Below are 21,289 nucleotides of genomic sequence, written 5' to 3'. Positions count from 1 at the left end.
TCGGAGGGAAGGAAGCGCTGCGCTAAGAAGTTAGAGTTGTAAAACATAGGGACCGGTACTATCTGGGGCCTGCACATGCGATTTAACCTGCCCCCACGTTTATAGATCAGTAAACTGTGCAAGTGTCCTTGTTATGACTCTCACATTTTACACTGAAAGAAATATGAGGGACGCCACAAACCGGTACATCCGAAACAATTTCCCGCGAGATGGACGTTGAGCTAAACTAGAAGGAATAACTTAATTTTGTTATTTTTGCTAACGTTAGCTGTTACCTTTCACTCAATACTACATTGCTTCTAGCTGTAGCAGATACGTGAGTCGGAGTAAACTATGTAGCTATGCTTCAATGTAACTATTCAGCTGTAAACTTATCAGTTTATCTTAAATGCTCATAACACACACACACACGTTAGTACCATGGACAGAGCGTGTGCTTCGCTGCTGCCCAGTGTGTGTGAGGTGCTGGCGGACTCAGGGAGGTCTGTGCCCGATGACACCAGCCTGGAGAAACTGTTGGACTGGTTTACAGGGCTCACCGAGGCTGGTTAGTACTAAACTTGGCGGGATAGTTTGGTTATCTGTCATATGTTATCTGGTTTGTCCAAAAAATGTCATAAAAAAGTGTCACAGCCAAGCTCTTAGACTTGGATAAAACAGGAGACATACGGTTAACCTAGCTACACTAAATAATAAACTAATTCATTTACCACAAACATAATCAAAACAAATAGATGGGAGGATTCTGTAGTCGGTATTGTATGGAGTCGATGAATAAAAACGGCTGAATAGACGTCGTTCTGTAAAAACAAAGAAAAAGAAACAAAAGCCACAACACAATGTAGTGTGTGTGTGGCATGGGGCACACCGGGCTGTGCCATTGTCCCATTTGGTCGATTCATTTCTGTCAGTCGACTAATTGATTAAACAACAACTAATTGTTTCACCTTTAAACTAAATTTGAGTTTTGATACCCTTTTTCATTTCTCTTGATACAATACTTACATGGTGGATATTCCGAAATAAATGTATTTATAAAAGTGAAGCTGTCATGTGAAGTCTGGCAAAGGCAAAATGATGCATACCAAATGCAGTAAAGAGTGAGGGGAACAGGGGGATCTGCCTTGGGGGTTATTCCAGCTGTGGATGGATAGATGGATATTAAAGATCTGTACCACTGTCTCACGTCCACCTTTTTCTCCTGATGAAGGAGGATCTCTGCTGGAGGCTTGCCCATGTCTGCTTAAATTCATATCCACTGTGGTTCACAACACAGCTTCAGACCCCGGTGTCCTCTCCTTCACTCTTAGACTCACCGGCTTAATGGCTGCCACTGAGGACGGCTTCGAAATGCTTCAGGTAGAGTTAGTGTCACCTTGTACTTTTACTAAATTGTTACAAACAATTTCTGACTTTGATGATGCCCCCCCCCCACCTGCAGGAACGATCTGTTCTGAACCAGGTCTTCAACCTACAGCACTGGCAAGAAGCAGGACTCTGGGAAGATCCCTGTTTACGGATCGGCTGGATCCAGGGCTTAAGGAGCACACTGCAACACCCAAAGGCTCTCAGTTTCTTTGTACAATCAGGTGAAACTTAATGTAGGAAATGAGACCATCTTTCCTCATATGTTGTATATCATAAAAGACAATTTGATGAGATGGAGACAGGCAATATTTAGGAATAAAGACGTAAGAATTTGACCACTTCATAGCTGAAATCTGTTTTTCTCACTCTCCAGATTTCATTGATTCGCTCCTACAACTCCAGACAGACACGAGTCTATTTGTTGCCTCAGCTGCCAATCAAATGCTCGCCCACATCCTGCTCTTCTTTCAGAAAGTCTCGTCCGCAGGCGTCAATAAGAAAGAAGAAGACTTAGAACCCCCAGCCATCACCATGGAAACCAGCGCAGAGTACAGTGCTGTTGTTAAGGGGATCTCAGAGTACCTCAAGGAGTCTCTGATTCCCAAAGAAAACACAAAGCTCCATCAGAGTCTGCAGATACTCAAACTTCTGGCCCTGCTCCTGGCCCAGGCCGGGCCTCCTCTCCGGGACAAGCTGCTCCAGACAGTCATAGACTCTCTGGAGGAACTGGTGACAGCAGGCTGCAGTCAGCTCACGCTGCCTCTGATGGATGTCATTCTGGCTGCAAACAGGTACACTGGTTCTCTCCTATGAACACAAACACAGTGTAACACGGGAACATTCAGTTTACAGACAGCAGTCATATTAAAAGTAAATCCACCAATAAATACAATGACATTAAATACAAAAAATGTAAATAATACACACGTTTTCTTTTAAGATTATTTTTTGGGCTTTTCCACCTTTTAATGGATAGGACAGCTAGGTGAGAAAGGGGAGGGAGAGGGGGGAAGACATGTAGGAAATTGTCTCAGGTCGGACTCGAAACCCTGGACCTCTGCGTCGAGGCATAAGCCTCTCAGCATATGTGCGCCTGCTCTACCCGCTGACCCAACCCGGCCACAAATAATACACAAGTTAACATTATCGTCACAGATCAGACAGAAGGCATCTTCCTCGCCGAAGGAGCTTGGATTTAACAATGACTTTAACAATGCAATGGTGTTAATTTGAACACTGCCATTTATTTTTACAGTTTTTTTTACAAGGCTCCATCCTCTCGTATAAAATCTAAATGTGCCAGAAGGTTTTTAGCGCTCCTATGAAAGCCCAGTATTAATGTTAAATGATGTTTTCCAGCTAACGTACCTAACCTAACGTACCTTTTAAACTGTCTTTGAATCCTACCTTTACTCAAGCAAATAGCAGATACGCAGCCAGTCTTTATATCTACATTGTGTCCGCTTAGGCTCAATTACATCGGCAGGCCCCACTGGCTCGATAGGCAGTTTCAGCAAGCCAGTTTACTTAAAGCTCCATATGTTACAAAGGCTTTACCTTGTGAATAATACTGTACTTCCCATACTACATTTGCGCTTATACTGCTTCTACAGTGGACAACTAGTAGTTTAGAAGAATTGTGCTGTGGTTGTAGATAAGTTAACACACATTTTCGTGTATTCACAGTAAATACAGTATAGAGAAATGTTCAAGAGAAGCCGCATCGACTGCTGCACCTGCTGCATGAACATAATGTAAAAAGAAAGAGAGAAACAAATGACGCACTGTATACCATAGATATAAAACATGTGTATAATGAGTGGTTTCAGTGTTAAACAATGTTCATGTTTGTCTTCAGCAGCTGCGGCCCTGATGGACGTGTCCCAGACCAACGCGTCGCCCGTCTTCTATCGTCCATGTTGAGCATTAACAACGCCGCTGACCTCTGTCATGCTGCAGCTGCTTTGCTTCGCAGAGGTCACCAGTAAGCATCTGATCACAGCACCATTTCACACTCTCATACAGAATATGGCTTCACCATCACCAGTTCAAGCTCACTTTGTTTTCTTTTTCTTTTCTTTTTTTTTAGATTAACTTTTTATTGGTTTTTCTTTTTATGCAAACATACAGAACAGAACAGAGAAATACAAACTGCACAAGGACAAAAACAAAACCCCTCGTCCACCCCCCACCCTCTGCGGGCTCGAGGCAAAAAAAAAACCAACAACAAATAAACAAACAGAAATCCCACCTTGCCTAGTTACTCTCCTCTAGTTCTTGTGGCGCTGAGGTCATTAGGTCTGGTATTTGTACTGCTGCACTATTCCATAGGTTGATAGTTGATGATTTAGTTTTAGTTAATCCTTGCTGTAGAGAGCTCAAGCATAACTATGTCTAGAAAATAAGCCAACCACTGTTTTATACAAAGCGAGTGGGGGGGAGCCAGCGCTGAGTTATCATTTTCTTGGTCGCGGTTGAGCCGGCTAGCCAAACTTTCCTCTGTCTCCCAAGCAGGTGTAATTTAGAGTCGTCGTTAAGTAACAAAACAATCGGGTCAGTAGGAATTCGACATCCTATCACATCAGATATTATTGATGATGTTTTATTCCAGAACTCACGCACCTGTTCACACTCCCAGACCATGTGCAGGAAAGTTCCAGTTTGTTCAGGTTGACAGAACGTGCAGTAGGGAGTGGGAATGACTTTAGTTTTCAATTGATTGCGTTCCCCTTAGGGCTCAGCTCTCGCTCCCATTTCCCAACTATTGGAAGTTCTCAGTTTGTTTTCAAACATATTAGTTCAAGTCGTAGAAAACCAGGATGTATTTACCCATGGCTGCTGTTTTCTTCTTCTTCTTCTGTGCAGTGATACTGTCCACACAGCCCGGGCTGTGAGAATACTACTGCTCCCCCTCGACATTATAACCGGTCCGACTCTACTGGGCACAAACACCACTGGTAAAACACACAGATATACACAGTTCACCAAAAAGAATGGACAAATATTTGCATCTTTATAACTAAATATGTTTTGTCCCTGCAGCAGACAAGCATCCGTTTTCAGTGGTAGAGCAGCTGAAGAGTAAAACCTCCTGCATCTCTATGATCTGTGTCTGTCTGACAAACACACCACAGATCACACTCACGGTGAGGCTGTAAAGACAACAGAACACAGAGAGGAAACTGTATTCTTTATGTGAAGCAGACTAACATCTCTCTCTCTCTCTCTCTCTCTCTCTCTCTCTCTCTCTCTCTCTCTCTCTCTCTTTTCCCTCTCAGCCTCCTGGCGTCCTCCCATGTCCTCCAGTTTTGATTGTCACTGCCGTTGTGTCATTGTTAAGGATCTGCAGTGGCATCTCTTCCTCCTCATCCACTGGTTGCAGCGAGGTTTGCAGGAACGTAATCGGCAGTGGCAAAGTTCAGAAATGTGCCCTCGAGGCTCTGACGGCTCTCAACAGCAGCCCAGGTGACACTGTGTGTTTATGTGGAATGATCCAAATAGAAATATTGTTCTCTTTCCTTTCCTAACCACTTTTATGGAAACTTTATTGGAAAGAGATTAAAATCGTCTTTTTATTAACCTAACTCCTCAAGTAAATACCGGACACATGCAGCAGAACAGTACAGAATATCATAAGTTATTTTCTCGGTACTGAGTAGTATAAGTATAAAAGTAAATATAACTATAAAAAATGTGTAAACTGGTCTAAATAATTTGCAGAATTTTCCAACAAAATAGAAGAAAGTTAGATCAAATATCCTATACTGACACAAAAGAAATGCTACAGTATATGAACATTATAATGTGTGTTTTCACACACACGAGAGAAGGATTTTTAGGATGTAACATTTAGCACCTATCCTCCATCTTGTGCGTTTCAGGAGCGAAGGAGAAGATCAGTGAAGTGTTCACAATTCTGATACAATATCTGGACAATCCTGATTCTGACCCCACTGTAAGTTATGTGTGTTTCCTGTCTATACATGCTTGATTACAACTTCTTTTATTTTATTTTGTGCCTACTACTACTACTACTACTACTACTACTACTACTACTGGGGAGCAGTGATGAAGAAGAAGACACCAGCATTGATTGTTTAAAGAGATTTAAAGAATAAAGTCAAAATATTTTGGCAGAAAAAGTCATTATAGTTCAAGAATAAAGTCATACTGAAATATTGCAAGAATAAGTCTTAAAGAACTTTTCAAAACTTGTAATTAGATCTTTCTTTTCCATACTGATGCACACATTCTGTCATGTATAGAGGCTACATGTACTGTATATGTTTGAGAGTGAAACAGTAGTATGACATAATAATTAACTAAAGGTCCACTCCACAGTAGCTTTTTCTGAAACCTTCTGCCACATTATCAGTTTGCTTAGCTGTCACTGAGTTGGTGGAGTTTTTTATAATGTATAAGCTGAAATGGTTAGTTGAGTAGTCTCGCTTTTGCCCGACCTTCCTCCACAGCGTTGCGGAGGAGGGTCTGGCTAGTCCACACAGCATTCTGGGATGGGAGGAAAACGTGCTCTGGTTTATTGGCATTTCTTTAAACCAATCGCAATCGTTTTGGGCGGCGCTAAGCACCGGACGGAGCCACGGTGACTCTGCCAAATAGCCTCGGGAAGGAACTTGTTTCAGTGGAACGTGTGTACGTTCAAAAGTTGTTTTAGTTAGTCGTGCGAGAGAAAACTCAGATTGGACAGATAGTCTAGCTAGCTGTCTGGATTGACCCTGCAGAGATCTGAGGAGCAGTTAACCTTAGTCCCCAGAAATCCACCAGAGTTTAGAACTACAACACAAAGAAAGCGGAAGGTAACGGACATCCGGCCGAAAAGAGTGTCATCCGGTGGAATTTCTAGTCATGGTTAGATCTAAAGATTAATCAAGAGATTAATCATCTGCTAATTAATCGATAATGAAAATAATTAGTAGGGGCCTCAGTATGCACACAGGGATATATATGTTACCTCACAGATTATAGCACTCTCCAGGAATGGGAAGTAGCTAATGTCTCAGTAAAAGACGGGTAGACAGGCATGTATGCTTTGGCTTTTTGGCTGTTTGTCTGGTCACATGAGAGTCTCTAGCCACTGACGGCTCCATCTTTGACTTCATTAAGTCACAATGAGAGTCTGAGTCTGCTCATGAGGGTTACAAACTTTAGCTACAAAATATGTGTAAATCGTTGTTGTTTACTATCATTGAAATGACTGTGTTTGTGTTTCTTACTGTAGGTACTCCACAAGTCCTACCAGGCCTTAGTAAAGTGGATCAGAGTGTGCACTGACCTCTCCTTAATAACAGACCAGCTCAGACAAGGTAAAGTTCAGCAGCAGCCTCCTCACTCAAGCTCATGAATACTAGGCTATAGTATTTCTACTGGCTACATTAAGTAATGTGTCACTGAAATGATATGTATGTGTATACATGAATTAGATCTGGTGGAGGTAGTGAAGAAGCGTGCGTGTGACATGCGTTGGGAGGTGAGAGACTCGACGGTGGAGTTTCTGGGACACCTGGCCGGTGTGCACGTCTCCGTGACATCAGGCGAGGAGGTGTGTGATGCGTCTGAGGCTCTGCTGGGCGGCTGCTGTACTACTCCTCTCCTGAGGGAGGCCCTCCAGGATACAGAGAGTTATGTGAGAGCCAGCGCCATCTCTGCACTGGCAAAGACACTGACGCACAGCTGGCAACAGGGGGCAGCACTCACTCAGGACCAGGTAGGCACAAATTGTTGTACATTTGACTCTGGCACAAAACTACAGGGAAGCACTTGCTGTGGTGTGGGATACAATATCAAATTATAGTTTTTCTTCTATCCTTTCAGTCAATTCTGCCTTCTTGGCCAGGGCTCACTTTTAAAAGAGATTTAATCTCAATGTGATTTTTTTCCCCTGGTAAAATAAAGGTTAAAATTGTGTAACATTTTGGATTATTAACATAAGCTGCTACTTTCTTAGGACTGAGTAAGAGATCAGCATTTTTCTTTTTGTAAAGCACTTTGAGCTGCATTTTATGTTATGAAAGGCGCTATATAAATACAGTTTATTATTATTATTATTATTATTCACCCATGTACACTCAGATTAATAAGCAATCTATTGGTGTCAGAGCATTTTCTTACCTTGTCCGATCAAAGAGGCAAACACATTTTTAAATCAAGACTTTTTTCTTCGCTCTTATGATTAATTGTATAATTGCTACCTTTGTTCCTTTTTTTTACTGCCATCCCTGTAAATAAGCAATAGAAACATAATTGTTGTTTATACATATATTAGAGTTTGTATATATTTTACATTGTTATTATCCTCTCCTTCTTTAAGAGTCTCCTTTCATATTTTGTGAAGGGTATTCACCCTCAAAATAAACATACCTACCTACTTACCTGTGTAGGTGTACTGGGCCTCTAAAGATAAGGACAAAAATAAAAACAGGAGGTACAGTGATTTCAGATGTACATATCGATGATTTTCTCTCCTATGCAGACTGAAATAGTGAGCCGGCTGCTTGAAATCCTCTCCCAGGACACAGAGGGATTCCCCAGGAGGGCCGTCGTACAATACTTCATCTCCTGGTTCTTCTCACGCTCCTCACACTCGCCTCCATCGTCATCCACCTCCTCCACTTCTCTCCTGATGCAATGTGTGCGCACCATCCTCTCCCAAGGCAGTGCCGATTTGGACTGGGAGGTCAAAGTTCACACGCTGGAGCTGGCTGAGCTGCTGCTGGACCAAGCCTTTTCAGCTCACCGCGGTTACAGAAAGGGGTCAGATGCACATTGTGCCCTACAGCACCCCTATGGTGTAGTTTCTGATCAGGCCTACACGCTTCACACACACACTGGCACACACGCAGAGGGCGTGCAGTCAGATCTGGCCCGTGTGGTCGAGCAGGGAGTCATCTCAGCGTTGTTGAGTGGTCTGGTTGACTGCGATAGACCTGTGGCTCTGAAGGCCTGTCGACTGCTGATAACACTCAGAGAGACGATCTGCCCTCTGTCGCTAGGGGCGCTGGATGCAACTTCTGCCATGGCAACAGTATCGTGTGAACTGCTTGGGAGGGGCTGGGGGCACGAGATCACAAAGATACTGGGGATGGAGAAGAGCGATCGGGCCAGAGAGGCGGACATCTCGGCACAGAGAAGTTTCAGCGGAGCAGACGGGGGAGGTGACAGTGTGACTGTGAGTGTGTGCGAGGTGTTGAGGTCTCTGGGTTTAGACGAGAGGCTGGACGTCCTGACTCAAAGCAGCGACCACATCCACAACTCTCCCCTCTCTCTGCTGCAGGACATACTGACTGCGAGTGCCGCTCACACTCATCCAGACACAAAGCCAGGGCAAGAGGTCATAGTGGACTGCTACTGACACACACACACACACACACATAGGGTTGGACATCATTTGGATTTTAACAATTCTGATTCCAATTCCGATTCTTCCTTTCGATTCCGGTTCTTATCGATTCTCGATTCCGATTCTTTGAGGGGTGGAGTTGAAACGGGTCACATGCCTATTTACACAAATAAGAGGGCAGTTTTATTTTGAGTCAGTGGTGGTTTTGCAGTTTTACAGGGCTTTTTCAACGTAAAATAAAGCCACACTAGAGCGCTGCTTACTGTCCTCCAAGGCTGCAACACAACAAGCGCCTGGCCGCTTCGGAAACCAAAACTTGCACATATTAAATTGGGAAGCAATGATCGGATTTGAACCCAAATCCTCTAAACGATTCCAATAAAGAAACGATTCCACTGGAATCGTAATTTTTGAAACGATTCCAAGTAGGAATCTGTTCTCGATGCCCAATCACACACACACACACACACACACACACACACACACACACACACTGCACTGCCTTATGTTAGTTTGTTATGAGTACTCAGGATACATCTGCCTTCATGATGTTGTGATGTATTTGTTACTTTAGTAAAAGAGGAATTGCCCTGATTTGACTGATTTATACGTGTGTTTGGACTGTTTCTTAGCCGGATGTCGTCATACGTTCGGCTGGCATCCAGGCTAACTGTTTCTGGTAACAGTTTTGAGAATTACATAACATTAAATATTACAATTTTATTAAATACCAAACCGGAAGTTTTTTTGCTTTTTCATGATGTAATGTCTCTATTGATTTTTAAGATACATTGATACAATGCAGTTGCACTCGTCTTTACTTCCAGCAGAGGTCCATAGTAGTGCAACAAAAAAAGCTATTTAGCATTCTGCTGGATTGCCCATCAAGGGACTGGTGGTGGAAATTAGCTTTAGCTACAGTACATCGGACACTGCTTCTGCAGCTGTCAACCTTTCTCTGAACAGTACTTGTCCCTTGCAAACAAACTAATAACATTTGGCACAGATGCTCCTGTACCTCTTCCCAGACAGCAGGAGGGAAAACGGACTGTGGGAAGGGGGTTGGGGGCTTTGCGAACGCAGCATTGATGGTAACTTTCCAGTAAGTAAGAGGCGCACCAATGAAAAGCAGCCACATCCCCTACTGCTTCCTCTAAACCTGTGCTGTTGTGTTGACTGTTGCTGATCATTTTTAATTATTCACCTGTACTAGAATGAGACTTACCAATTATCCATACAATCCATTACTCTAAAGAAGAACTTTTTATGCAAGTAAAATGCAGTTTCAATCTCAGGATTCCAGTTATCACAATTGCTGTAGCTGGTGAGAAAGATGGTTTATGATACATAGACTTGGCGACACCTTTTTAATGAGTGGTCCCCGTTTCTTTTCATCATGTCAGCTGCTAATTTAAATGATGTGGGAATTGGCTGGAACCTTTGCAAAGACTTCATCATAAGGTCATCACATTCCATTTGAGGTTATTTTCATTCCTTCCTTCTCGTGTCTTCCATCCACTGTCACTGATTTCCCACGTGGAAATGCTTCATTAAAGCTCCAGGGTTTAAAGTGTGTGGAAATCAGAGATGGAGAGGGCGGTCGCCACCTCCACGTGTTCACACACTCTCTAACTCAGTCACATGGAGGAACAGAGGGACACATGCAGAAAAAAAAACTCCGCTCATTAACTAATGAGCAGGATGTTAGAGACACACACACACACACACACACACACACACACAGATTATCCCATCCTGTAATAGAGTGGCATCGCCCCATTCTGTCTCTTCATTCATGAAGTGAAACTATTTTTGTGGTGGACTTGACTCTCCTTTGCAGGATGGAGGCGGTGGCTCTTTTCTCTTTCGCAGCATCAGAAGCAGACGAGATCAGTTTTCAGAAAGGGGATATTATCAAGGTAATTGTGTGTGTGTGTGTGTGTGTGTGTAATTGTTTAGGTTGATGCATTTTAGAGGTTTTAAAAGGTAACAAAAAGATTGCATGTTTACATAGTAAGAATAACTGTGCATGTGTGTTTTAGGTGACAGAAATGGAGGATGATTCTTGCTGGGTCACGGCAGAGATCCAGGGGAAGCGTGGCTACGTGCCAGAGAACTACATTTCCCTCCTTCCTTATCCGTAAAAAAATAATAATATTTGGTCCACATATTTTAACAACAAATCAATTTAGGACAGAAAACTGCCATTGTTTCCTGCAAACACAATATTATAGATGTGGATTGGCATCAGTGGTTCCCAAACGTGTTGTCTACTTGTGACTCTTCATGACAGGTTATGATCTCCAATAGTGGGTTTAACCAAAACAATTCATTTGAAGGAATTTGCGATGCCTAAAGAGGTGACAGTATTCTGTATTTCAAAAGACAAAATGCAAAAATGAGAAAAAGGTGAAAAAACATTGTGACCCCCCCCCTCAGAGTTATTCTGAGACCATTTTTGGGGTCTCAACCCCCTGGTTGGGAACCACTGAACCGTAAATGAGTTGATTTTTCATTCAAAATGCGTTCATGCTCATGTCAGTTTGAAGAGTAACATGAGTAAACCGTAATTCTAAATATAAAAATATATTAGCTCAAGAAAAGAGTATAATTTGCATGTGTGTGTGTGTCTGTTTGTAGGTGGTTTGCAGGACGGGTGTCAAGACTTGATGCCGAAAAGCGTCTGTGCTGGCAGGAGACTGGAGTGTTCCTGGTGAGGGAGAGTGAATCAGCTCCTGGAGAGTTTTCGGTCTCCGTTAGGTCCGTGAGCGTACCACACACAGACACAAGAGACAAATCTCATGCTGCAGACTGACGTAACCTTCCTCTGTTGTCTATTTACACATCGGGATGTTAATAAGTTCCAAAATGTTTGTGTGCTGTGTTGCAGCGGTTATATTTGCATGTGTTGAATCTGCTGTACTGCTGTAATTTCCCATCAAACCTCCCTAGTGTCTTTAATGAGCGGAGAGGTGAGCATCTGCCCCAGGGTCTGACCTCAAAAGAAATGTAACACCTGGCTGACAGAATACACTTTACAATCAGAAGGGTTGCATGAAACAGGCAGGCAGCAGCATCTCCTTGTTATATTATTTGTGTAGAAGTATGCTTGTTTTCTTCCCATTGAGCACATTAGCAAGTTACAGTTACAGCATCCAGGTCTCTTTGAGTGTGTATCAGGGCTGGTGGAGGGGAGAGTCAGACTATTTTTCATATTTTTGTATGAGAACCTGCACTAAAAATAGCTGCAGAGAGAGAGAGAGTGTGTGTGTTTGTGTGTGTGTGTGTGGGTGTGGGTGTGTGTGTGTGTGTGTGTGTGTGTCAGGGGATGTAATTTGGGTCACCAAAGTGACGTGGGACACATTTAATCATTGAGGGTAAATTAAATGTGTCCAATATTCTGGGGCATTGCATAACACCGCTCAGTCTTTAATTAAACACAGGTACATTATGCAATCGACACATGCCACAGACATGCATGTACACACTGTGCACATATTAATGATCTAAAGCACAACATCTGTCTGCCTGCCTGCAAGGGCTGAGAGATAAGAGGTTTGCTTTATTTATGCACACATACTCAAACATTACCACAGAGTGTAATCCTCAGAATGATCAGCAGAGGGCGATAATGTATTACTGACTACACGTATGTCTTTACAAACTATAAAATAAGGCAGGATTGGAATAAGAGAAATAAAATATTCAACCATAACAAAAAGTGCAGAATCTAAGCAATGAACCTTTTAAAATCTAGAAAAAAGTGCAGTGTGACAGATATGTGTGTTAGGGGTGTTGAATGACATGTGTGGTTGAAGTAGGAACCACACATGATATTCTAAAAGTCACAAGTGGTGTTTCCAGAGATGTTTTTCATCCTCATCGCGTCTGCAGTTCATCATGATGACACCATGACGACTAATACAACAATGTCAATTATTTAGTGAGATTTAAGACAGGTGAACTTCCTCTGAACTATCCATGCTTTAGCTGCTCTTTCTTTTATCACAGGGCTAACACACATTACTGGTGTCCCAATTCCACGCTACATAACTCTAAATATGTTTTGAGAGTGTAGTGTGTTAAAAACAGGAAGAACGGGAAGCCAATTGCCCTTTTTACTTGACTTGACTTTCGGTCAGTCGAAATAAAGTCTGAAGACATTAATTTGGTCACTGAAGAATTTTTCAATATCGTTTCACAGTTAAGAGACTAATGAAGAGGATGATTAATTGGTTAATTGAGAAAATAAACAGCAGTTGAATTGATAAGGAAGGCTGATTATCTAGCTTTAATCTATAAAATGTGAAAACGTAGCGATAAAATAGTGGCCATCTTTCACATTTTTTTGTCTGTCCACCAATCCAAAACCTAAATATATTCAGTTTGCTCTTTTATAAAACAGATACAGAGCTAATTCTCACAGTGAATGTTTCCCATTATTTGCTTGAAGAATGACTGAAGCAATTATTAATCAATGATCAGCTGACAAATATTTTCTGTCGATCGTACTGCTTATATCGTCACTCAGTTAAGGCCGTTTTATAGTCGTGCGTAGAATCGGCGGCGTACTCGCAGACCCCTCTGCGTCTACGCCGGACCCTCAGCCAGTAGCCTGACTGCACCTCTCGAAAAATGTAACTACACGTCGTGGCGACGCACGTCGCTGGCCGTGGCTTGGTAGCGTTGCATTTCCCTCTGACTCATTTCCTGGTTCTCCTTCTCCATAAACAACATGAAATCAAGGAGAGGTTAACTTTTCCTGCTACAGATTTCCCACCTTGGTCAGAAAACACAGGGGAGACACTTTGTTTCTCTCACTATGACTCTAGAGTCGCTACTCGCTCCGGAGCTGATCGTAGTCACTCTCTCACTTCTCCCTCGCTCACCACTCCTCTCACACACACACACACACACACACACACACACACGTCGGCTCGAGCACTTTACACCAGCCCATAAGTATAAACATCAGGCCACTTACCGTAGACTATGGCAAAAAGCTCTGCGTGGACCCTCCATAGAACTGTAAAACAGGCTTTAGTTGCACACTATGAGTGTGAAACAAACTACTTAGTAGTGAGTAAGCAGCAATCCTGCTGTAGGTAGGATTGTGAAGATCCAGGACTCAGTCAAAAAATTTGAACATCGACAACTTCTCAGTCCCTCCCCCTTTTCCGCTAAAGCCCAAAACATTCTCCTAAGACCCTCCCCCCACAAGGGAGAACGAATGCGTGTGCATGAGCCGTGATTGACATTCAGTTAGACAACCCCCCCCCCCCCCCCCCCCTTGGCCCTGATTGGTGCATCTGAACAGGGAGCGGTGGATTTTTGCAAATCACACTACAGGCTGTAGGTGGAGCCAGAGGAGCTGGATTTCTTTTTAAACCTGCTTCATGTAGTTCTGCTGGAACATAGGATCAGTTTCAGCAAATATGACAGAAAGTTAGTTTTAAAAGGCTTACCTACTGCACCTTTAACTACGGCAAGCTTTGTGTGTTTGTGAGTGTGTGTGTGTGTGTGTGTGCGTGCGTGTGTGTGGTGTGTGGACTGTAGTCTCATTTCCCACAATGACGGAGTTGTTCACATCACCTCTGCATGAATTCCTAAACAAAGAAACAGGTAGAGGAATGAAGAATAACCTTTTCATCTTCATACTGCTGTTGGAGCATAAATAAGCAGTAAAGTGCATTCCTGCCTTTATCCCCTTTACCGTTCTCACCTCTCTTATTTTGCAGCTACGGAGAGAGGGTGGAACATTTTCGGGTGCTGGAGGGGGGCGGTCAGTACTGCATCTGGGACGAGTCGTTTTGCTCCCTCAACCGTTTGGTGGATTTCTACAGAACTCACAGCATCGGCGTGGAAAAAGTGGTCTACCTCAGAGACCCTCCTGCATCCCCTGGCCTGCTGTCCCAGCCTGGGCGTAACCCGTACCCCAACCCTTATAAAAGCAGCTCTCAGGAGTCCCTCCCTTCAGCCCGCCTCCACTCCCACCCCTCTCACCCAGAAAGAGAGCCCTCCCAGCGTCTGCATGAATCAGTTGTGGGGGTATGACGAATCACCGAGCATCGTTACTCATAACAAACCGCTTATGTTGAACACACACTGGTTTGTCTGATGTCTTTGCTCTGTCTTTGTGTAGAAACCCCGCCTGGCTCACGCCCTCTGTGACTACACCCCCCCTCAGACCGCCCACCTCCACTTCCTGCGTGGTGATATCATCGACCTGCTGGACTGCTCGAGCTCACGGACCTGGAGAGGGCGCTGTCGAGGCCGAGTGGGAATCTTTCCGCCAGAATTTGTCCAGCCGCTGTATCACTGACACGTATCGGTCACGCTGTAGGGACTTACCTTTCTTATGCAATGATCCAACTAGTGATGAAACAATTAGTCCAATTAATCCACCGATTCAATTTTCATTATTGATTGAAAGGCTCGAAATCGTATTTTCTCAATCAGCTTCAGAGTCCTGTGTGAGAACAGCGTTTCTTTCAGCCACAGTTGGTACAGTTTTTGTTATTACACATGAAATATTTCTTTGTTTCTGTTTTTTTTCTGCACTCTTCTTTACTGATTTGAAGTGGGCGGGAATTCAGTTGGCAAAAAAGTGAGGTCACATACTTGCACCAATCAGGATTTAGCAACATTAGTTATGAATAATTGATTTTTATAAAGAAATTCTTAAAGGTCCTATGACATGCTGCTTTTTGGATGCTTGTAAATAGACCTTAGTGGTCCCCTAATACTGTATCTGAAGTCTCTTTCCCAAAATTCAGCCTTGGTGCAGAATTACAGCCACTAGAGCCAGTCCCACAATGAGCTTTCCTTAGGATGTGCCATTTCTGTGTCTGTAGCTTTAAATGCTATTGAGGAGGAGAGAGGGGGGGCAAGGTGGAGGGTGGGGCTGTGGCCTTGACCAACTGCCACTTTGCTTGTTTGCAAGCCATGATGTCTCTCGCTCTCTCATGGGTGGGCCAAATTCTCTGGGCGGGCAAAGCAGAGAAAGGGGAGGTAACCTTGCTCCTTATGACCTCATAAGGAGTAAGATTCCAGATCGGCCCATCTGAGCTTTCATTTTATCAACGGCAGAGCAGGATACCCAGGGCTCGGTTTACACCTATCGCCATTTCTAGTCACTGGGGGACCATAGGCAGGCTAGGGAACTCACATTAATGTTAAAAAACCTCATAAAGTGACATTTTCATGCCATGGGACCTTTAAAGAAGAACTGCAGCGATTTTACACATCAAAACGTCTGTTTACAGATCTTGTGAAGTACTACTGCAGATGTGAAAAATGTTGCATAAAGCTGTTGGTGGCTCGAAAACATATTTTCTCAATCAGCTTCAGAGTCCTGTGTGAGAACAGCATTTCTTTCAGCTGGTACAGTTTTTGTTATTACACATGAAATATTTCTTTGTTTCTGTTTTTTTCCTGCACTCTTCTATACTGGTTTAAAGTGGGCGGGAATTCAGTTGGAAAAAAGGTGAGGTCACATACTTGCACCAATCAGGATTTAGCAACGTGCAATGTGATACATTGCCTCAAGTGATGTCACTTGAGTCAGTGAGCTAAGACTACGAGTTTGAAAATGACAAGAATTTGGGGGTGTGTAGTTAGACAGAAGCTTACCAGACCTCTATAACTCGCTCCTCATCTCTGCTTGACACTATACTAGCCACTACTAGCTTTATGCACCCGAATCTTCAACTAAACTGTCAGCGGTCAAATTGCATTGTGGGTAATCTAGGTGCCAGGTTTTGAGCAAGGAAGAAGGATATCTGATAGTTTTTTTTTAAATGCCCTGTGATAAATAGGTGCAGATTTGTAACCACGTTTTCAGGGGCTTTAGTCGTTCAAGTATCAGAAAAATGTTTGCGGCCTCCCAAAATATGATGATTTGTTGTTTTTCTCTTTTTTATATTATTTTTAAAGGTGAAGTCTGTGATTCTGGATTGTTGATATTTGAACTCAACAACCAAACAAAATACACCCGTACCGTCAGTGCTCCTTCTGAATTTTAGCATGTGGCAGATTTAGCGTCCCTCACGCTTCCGCTGCCTTTCTCTTACATGGCCTTTCCCCCGTCCTCTATCCAGAATAGTGCTGTGTGGCTCGGTCCGAGCCACTTTGTTCGTTTCTCTTAACTACGGGATTTTTGTTCAGCACACACACATTAACAGACAGCTAGTGGAACGTTAGGAGATAATTGCTGAATTTGACAAAAAGTGTGTTGGATTAGAATCGCAGACTCCACCTTTTTACTGAATACATTTGGATTTTGGACTGTTGGTGTAATACACAACGGGTAATTTAGTCACCTTCTGTGGGTTCCATAGTTTTCTGACATCTCACAGACTTATCAGTTATTCAAAACTGAATAGATAGATGGATGAATCGATAATGAAGATCATTGTTGCGGCCCTAGAGTGAAACTTTCACAGCCCTAACGTCCTCCTTTCACCAACAGCTTATATTAAAATTACTAATTAAAAGTGGAATTGACCTTTTATGTTAGCTTTGTTTCACCATATTGTCTGTGCCCCTAACCTCCGCCTCCTTAGTGAATGTGAGTAAACTGTGCAGAAGACAAATAAAGAGTGGTATTATCTGGTTATAAATATTATAACCTGCATTCATTTGTGGACAAACACTTGTAGCTGTGATGCACATACCTTTAATTTATTTGAGATACAACAAGAAAAAAACATTCAATATGCAAGTTGTCAAGATATTTTATCTTTTGATTGACATGAGATTCTTGACATCCAACCATCTTCACTTCTCAACACTTAATCAGTTTCACCACCAAAATCAAAATCAAAAAAATCAAATGCACAACAACACAGATATTATAACAGTGTTTCTCAACTTTGTTATTAATCAGAAAGGAGTCATAGCCAATTTGCAGTACTGATACATTGAATTCTGTCTGATATATTTGTGATAATAAAAAAGTAAACATAAACGGATGATTATTTCCATATAATTTAGATCCTCCAACTGCACTTTAAATACACAAACGTGTGTGTATTCATGTATAATTTAAATTGACATGACAACATGAACATGTTGAACATTGAGACATTCTGATTCATAATCATAAACAAGCTAAATAGCATGAAAGAACTTTAAAACATTACAACATAACTATATAATTACCATCAAGCATATAGACTAAAAAGGAACTATGGGAGTAATGTACAACCTCAATCTTATTATATATTTGTATGCTTAGCATTTCAGATGATGTGTGATGCCCTTTTATTTAGATGTCATGTTTTAGCTAACACTAGTTGCACATTCATGTTAGCTTGTTACAAGCCACAAGCTTCATTGTAAATAACCTTTGAAAACTTTAAAACTAGGTTACATCAAATAAGAGGGAAAGGTTATATGAACAAACGAATAGCCTCTAGTGGAGCACTGGTAAAAAGATAACATCATAACATCTGTAGAACTACTGTATGTCTAATAAAGTGATTTTTTTAAAAAGACAACACTGAACTCAGTTTGAGCTGCTCCGGATTTTTAAACGGATTTTGAGACGGAGCTTTCCTAACTTTTTTTGTGTGACGCTTTGCATTTCCTTCAATGAAAAAACTCTGAACACTGAAAGTGTCCATGCCTTGTGTCGCCCATAGTCATCTATGATTATGTGTAATTTGATATAAATAGGGATCCAAATGCAGGTTTAAAAAAGTTTTTTTTCTTTTATTAAAATGATAGGCTACATTTAGAGGTTTGTGGTTAGAGGTTTGTACTCTCTGTGTTTTCTAGTTTGAAATGTGATTTTTTATTTTTTTATTTTATTATTATTTTTTTTTCCGTTTTACACCTGAAGCTACATCTGCAGGATTCATGTACAATCAGTACGAAAATCACAGTTTGTTTCCCCACCTTCTTGGATGTGGAGTTCATGTTGGAGAGATTGGCAGAGCTCAACAGGAGGGTTGGACAGGATGTTAAATCTGATCCTCTACTCAGGCAAAGTATGCATAGAGAAAAATGTTAATGCTGACTACCAGGATCGCATTGACACAGCAGAACCTGGACCAGAACACACTCTCTTTAACATTTTGAACTCTGGGAGTTGGAGTCTCCTCTGATTGCCGCGCTGCTGAGATACACAATCCTGTCCCCCGACCGCATGTCACCCGCCGTGTTGGCTCAGGGCCTGCAACAACACACACACACACACACACACACACACACACACACACACACACACACACACACAGCTGTAATTATTATTTGATTAACTTCATATGTCAGCTCTGTGTGTGTGTTGTGATTATCACATGATGGCTGGTTTTATTCCAAGTGGTGTGCATATTCTGACTCTTACCCTGGGAGCTACGGTGGCTGACAGAGGACACTTTCTGTAGAGGAATTTCTCTTGGTGGCTCTTCAGTCAGAGTCCACCAGGTCAGGTTACACAACTAGGAGAGTATAAAATGGAAATGTAACAACATTAAGCCCCCCGTTTTCATTCTTTATGCTAAGCTAAGCTAACCAGCTGCTGCTGTAGCTTAATATTTAACAGACATGTGATATCAATCTTCTCATCTAACTCTCGGCAAGTAAACAAATAAGCGCATTTCCCAAAACGTTGAACTATTCCATTAATGATATACTGTATTTATTCATTACCAGCGTTTTACACTCTCTTTGCAAGACAGTCACGCCAATCTGAAGTGTAACTCAGTTTTATTTGTGATTTGAGTTTATTATTGACGTTCATTCTTAATAATAATTCTTCATCTTAGATAACACAGGGGCATCACAGTGAGCGTGGATTCTATTTATGCAACAAAATTCACCTAAATCACATATTTATTAGTACTGTAGATTTTCTGCATTGTTAATGGATATAAAGTACTGTCAAACATTGTGATTAGTTTTGTGTGTACAGGGGAGGTTAAACCAATCTGCCTGTTTTCTAGTTTTGCAGGGCACAAAGCAGGTCTGCACACATTCTCTTGAAATGTGTTATGATATCAGAAAGGCTTCTGTTTGCATTTTGAGTTCACACACAGGCCAGAATAACGTCAAATGTAACAAATGGGTCACTTTGGGCTTTAGCAAGAATTTTTTTTTTTTTTATTGTGAGCAACAATAGTTCTTCTGTACTGTAAGATTTTGCTCTTTGGTTGATTGTTGATCTTTAGGATTTAGATGGGCATGTTCTCTTTGACTGTCTTGCAACATGGAGGCAAACCTTCAGATAAAACCTGTTCCTTTTACCTCAGAGTCAACTCCTTTTCATTTTTAACAGATAACAATACAGGTGTACCAACCTGTGCCAATGCATATGTATTACTTCCCTAATGATTCTGTTATTTATTGTATCTGTGCGTACACACCTGTTCGTGGCTGGGCGGCGGTGTGAGCAGTGATACTATAGCAACCACGATACCAGTGAGCCCACAGAGGAGAATGGCGAAGTGGAGGTAGTGGACGCCTCGTAGGACTGCAGGTGCAAAGTCCTCGACTCCACATCTGGGAGGCGGGAAGGCAAACTCCAGTGCCATCCTACACACACCCACCGCCAAACCCACCATCAGGCCCCAGAACGCACCCTGAACACACACAAACACACATATAAACACATTTACACACATTTCATTACATGCCTTCCTGAGTTGATACCCTTCCGTTAAAAGCATCACTGTGTTGGGTGTGTTCGAGATTGTAACGCTCTCACTTTCCCACCATGATAATCTGTCATCGTCTTGTCACTTAAGTACACACACGTGCAGTGACACAAATAAGTCTCTGTCTCCGTCTCTGTTCAGCCTTCAGCAAAAAATGTGATCTGTGTGGTTGAACTTAACACACATGAAAATAATCACCCTGTCACAGCACGCAAACATCTGCACCTCTATTTTACTGCCAAAATATATTTTACTCACTTTTCCTCTTCTCTCCGTTCCCATTCCTCACACTCTTTACTCCAACTTTACTATTTCTCTTTCTTTCTGATGTGAAAGTACTACATGTGGAAAAAATTACATTAACCGTTATTTTGTTGTTACATTGACAACTGTTTTTCAGCTTTTAGTTCATATAAATCTTAAAACATCACATATATATATATATATATATATACATATACATATATATATATATATATATATATATATACATATACATATATATATATATAGTTTTTGGGATTAAAATCCTAAAATGTGTAATTCTAGGATTCATAAAAAGGGAGATAGAAACAAATACATCATAACTCATCATCACTAATTGCAGAGTTAATTGGTATTTTTACAAGTTACATTTGCCTCTCTAGTTCAAAGACTACACACGTCATGTCCCCATTTAAATACTGTAGTTCTGTATTGTTTGCTCTCTGTATTAAACTTATCAACGTGTGTCATATCCTGTGCAGTAATGTGTGCTCTTTGACCCAATGAGTCAACGTCATTCAGATTCTTACAGCTATGCTCACTGTGTTTGAATAAAACGTTGTTTGTAACAGTGCTATTGACCATTTTCAAGAACTTTATAATCCCTCCAGTAAGCATGGATTTTGCAGGTCTAAAGACGTCT

General features: G+C 41.9%; 3 protein-coding genes across 6 annotated transcripts in view; 2 read left to right on the top strand and 1 right to left on the bottom strand.

Annotated features, from left to right (window-relative positions):
* Positions 1 to 83: 83 nt before the first annotated feature.
* On the top strand, positions 84 to 9,466 carry brat1 (BRCA1-associated ATM activator 1). Of its 2 annotated transcripts, none has more exons than XM_078264014.1 (12): positions 84 to 547; positions 1,211 to 1,359; positions 1,442 to 1,589; positions 1,742 to 2,159; positions 3,230 to 3,352; positions 4,234 to 4,325; positions 4,411 to 4,514; positions 4,647 to 4,833; positions 5,250 to 5,323; positions 6,608 to 6,692; positions 6,810 to 7,093; positions 7,859 to 9,466. In XM_078264014.1, the coding sequence occupies exons 1-12, from the start codon at positions 421 to 423 to the stop codon at positions 8,735 to 8,737; spliced, it is 2,670 nt and encodes an 889-aa protein (XP_078120140.1). In that variant the 5' UTR covers positions 84 to 420; the 3' UTR covers positions 8,738 to 9,466. The 2 variants fall into 2 exon arrangements, with proteins under 2 accessions (XP_078120140.1, XP_078120132.1); XM_078264006.1 differs by having other exon boundaries at positions 3,227 to 3,352.
* Positions 9,467 to 10,566: 1,100 nt separating this feature from the next.
* LOC144530407 (GRB2-related adapter protein-like) lies at positions 10,567 to 15,082 on the top strand. Of its 3 annotated transcripts, XM_078269991.1 has the most exons (6): positions 10,567 to 10,644; positions 10,768 to 10,865; positions 11,366 to 11,485; positions 14,464 to 14,612; positions 14,820 to 14,833; positions 14,868 to 15,082. In XM_078269991.1, exons 1-6 carry the CDS (start codon positions 10,567 to 10,569, stop codon positions 15,045 to 15,047), a joined length of 639 nt encoding a protein of 212 aa, XP_078126117.1. In that variant the 3' UTR covers positions 15,048 to 15,082. The 3 variants fall into 3 exon arrangements, with proteins under 3 accessions (XP_078126117.1, XP_078126110.1, XP_078126102.1); XM_078269984.1 differs by lacking the exon at positions 14,820 to 14,833 and having other exon boundaries at positions 14,464 to 14,627; positions 14,866 to 15,082; XM_078269976.1 differs by lacking the exon at positions 14,820 to 14,833 and having other exon boundaries at positions 14,464 to 14,773.
* A 2,608-nt stretch (positions 15,083 to 17,690) lies between these two features.
* The window catches only part of slc5a10 (solute carrier family 5 member 10), a 26,873-nt gene continuing 23,274 nt past the window's right edge, over positions 17,691 to 21,289 (bottom strand). Inside the window, exons 12-14 of the mRNA XM_078263980.1 lie at positions 20,092 to 20,307; positions 19,074 to 19,167; positions 17,691 to 18,902 (exon numbers count right to left, since the gene is read on the bottom strand). Coding sequence (XP_078120106.1) covers positions 18,709 to 18,902; positions 19,074 to 19,167; positions 20,092 to 20,307 — 504 coding nt within the window. The 3' untranslated portion in view covers positions 17,691 to 18,708. The remainder of the gene's footprint in view (positions 18,903 to 19,073; positions 19,168 to 20,091; positions 20,308 to 21,289) is intronic.

Source organism: Sander vitreus, chromosome 2 (assembly GCF_031162955.1).
Source record: "Sander vitreus isolate 19-12246 chromosome 2, sanVit1, whole genome shotgun sequence".
NCBI lineage: Eukaryota > Metazoa > Chordata > Actinopteri > Perciformes > Percidae > Sander > Sander vitreus.
Note: the sequence above shows the minus strand (reverse complement) of the source record. Positions and strands in the feature narration are given on the sequence as shown.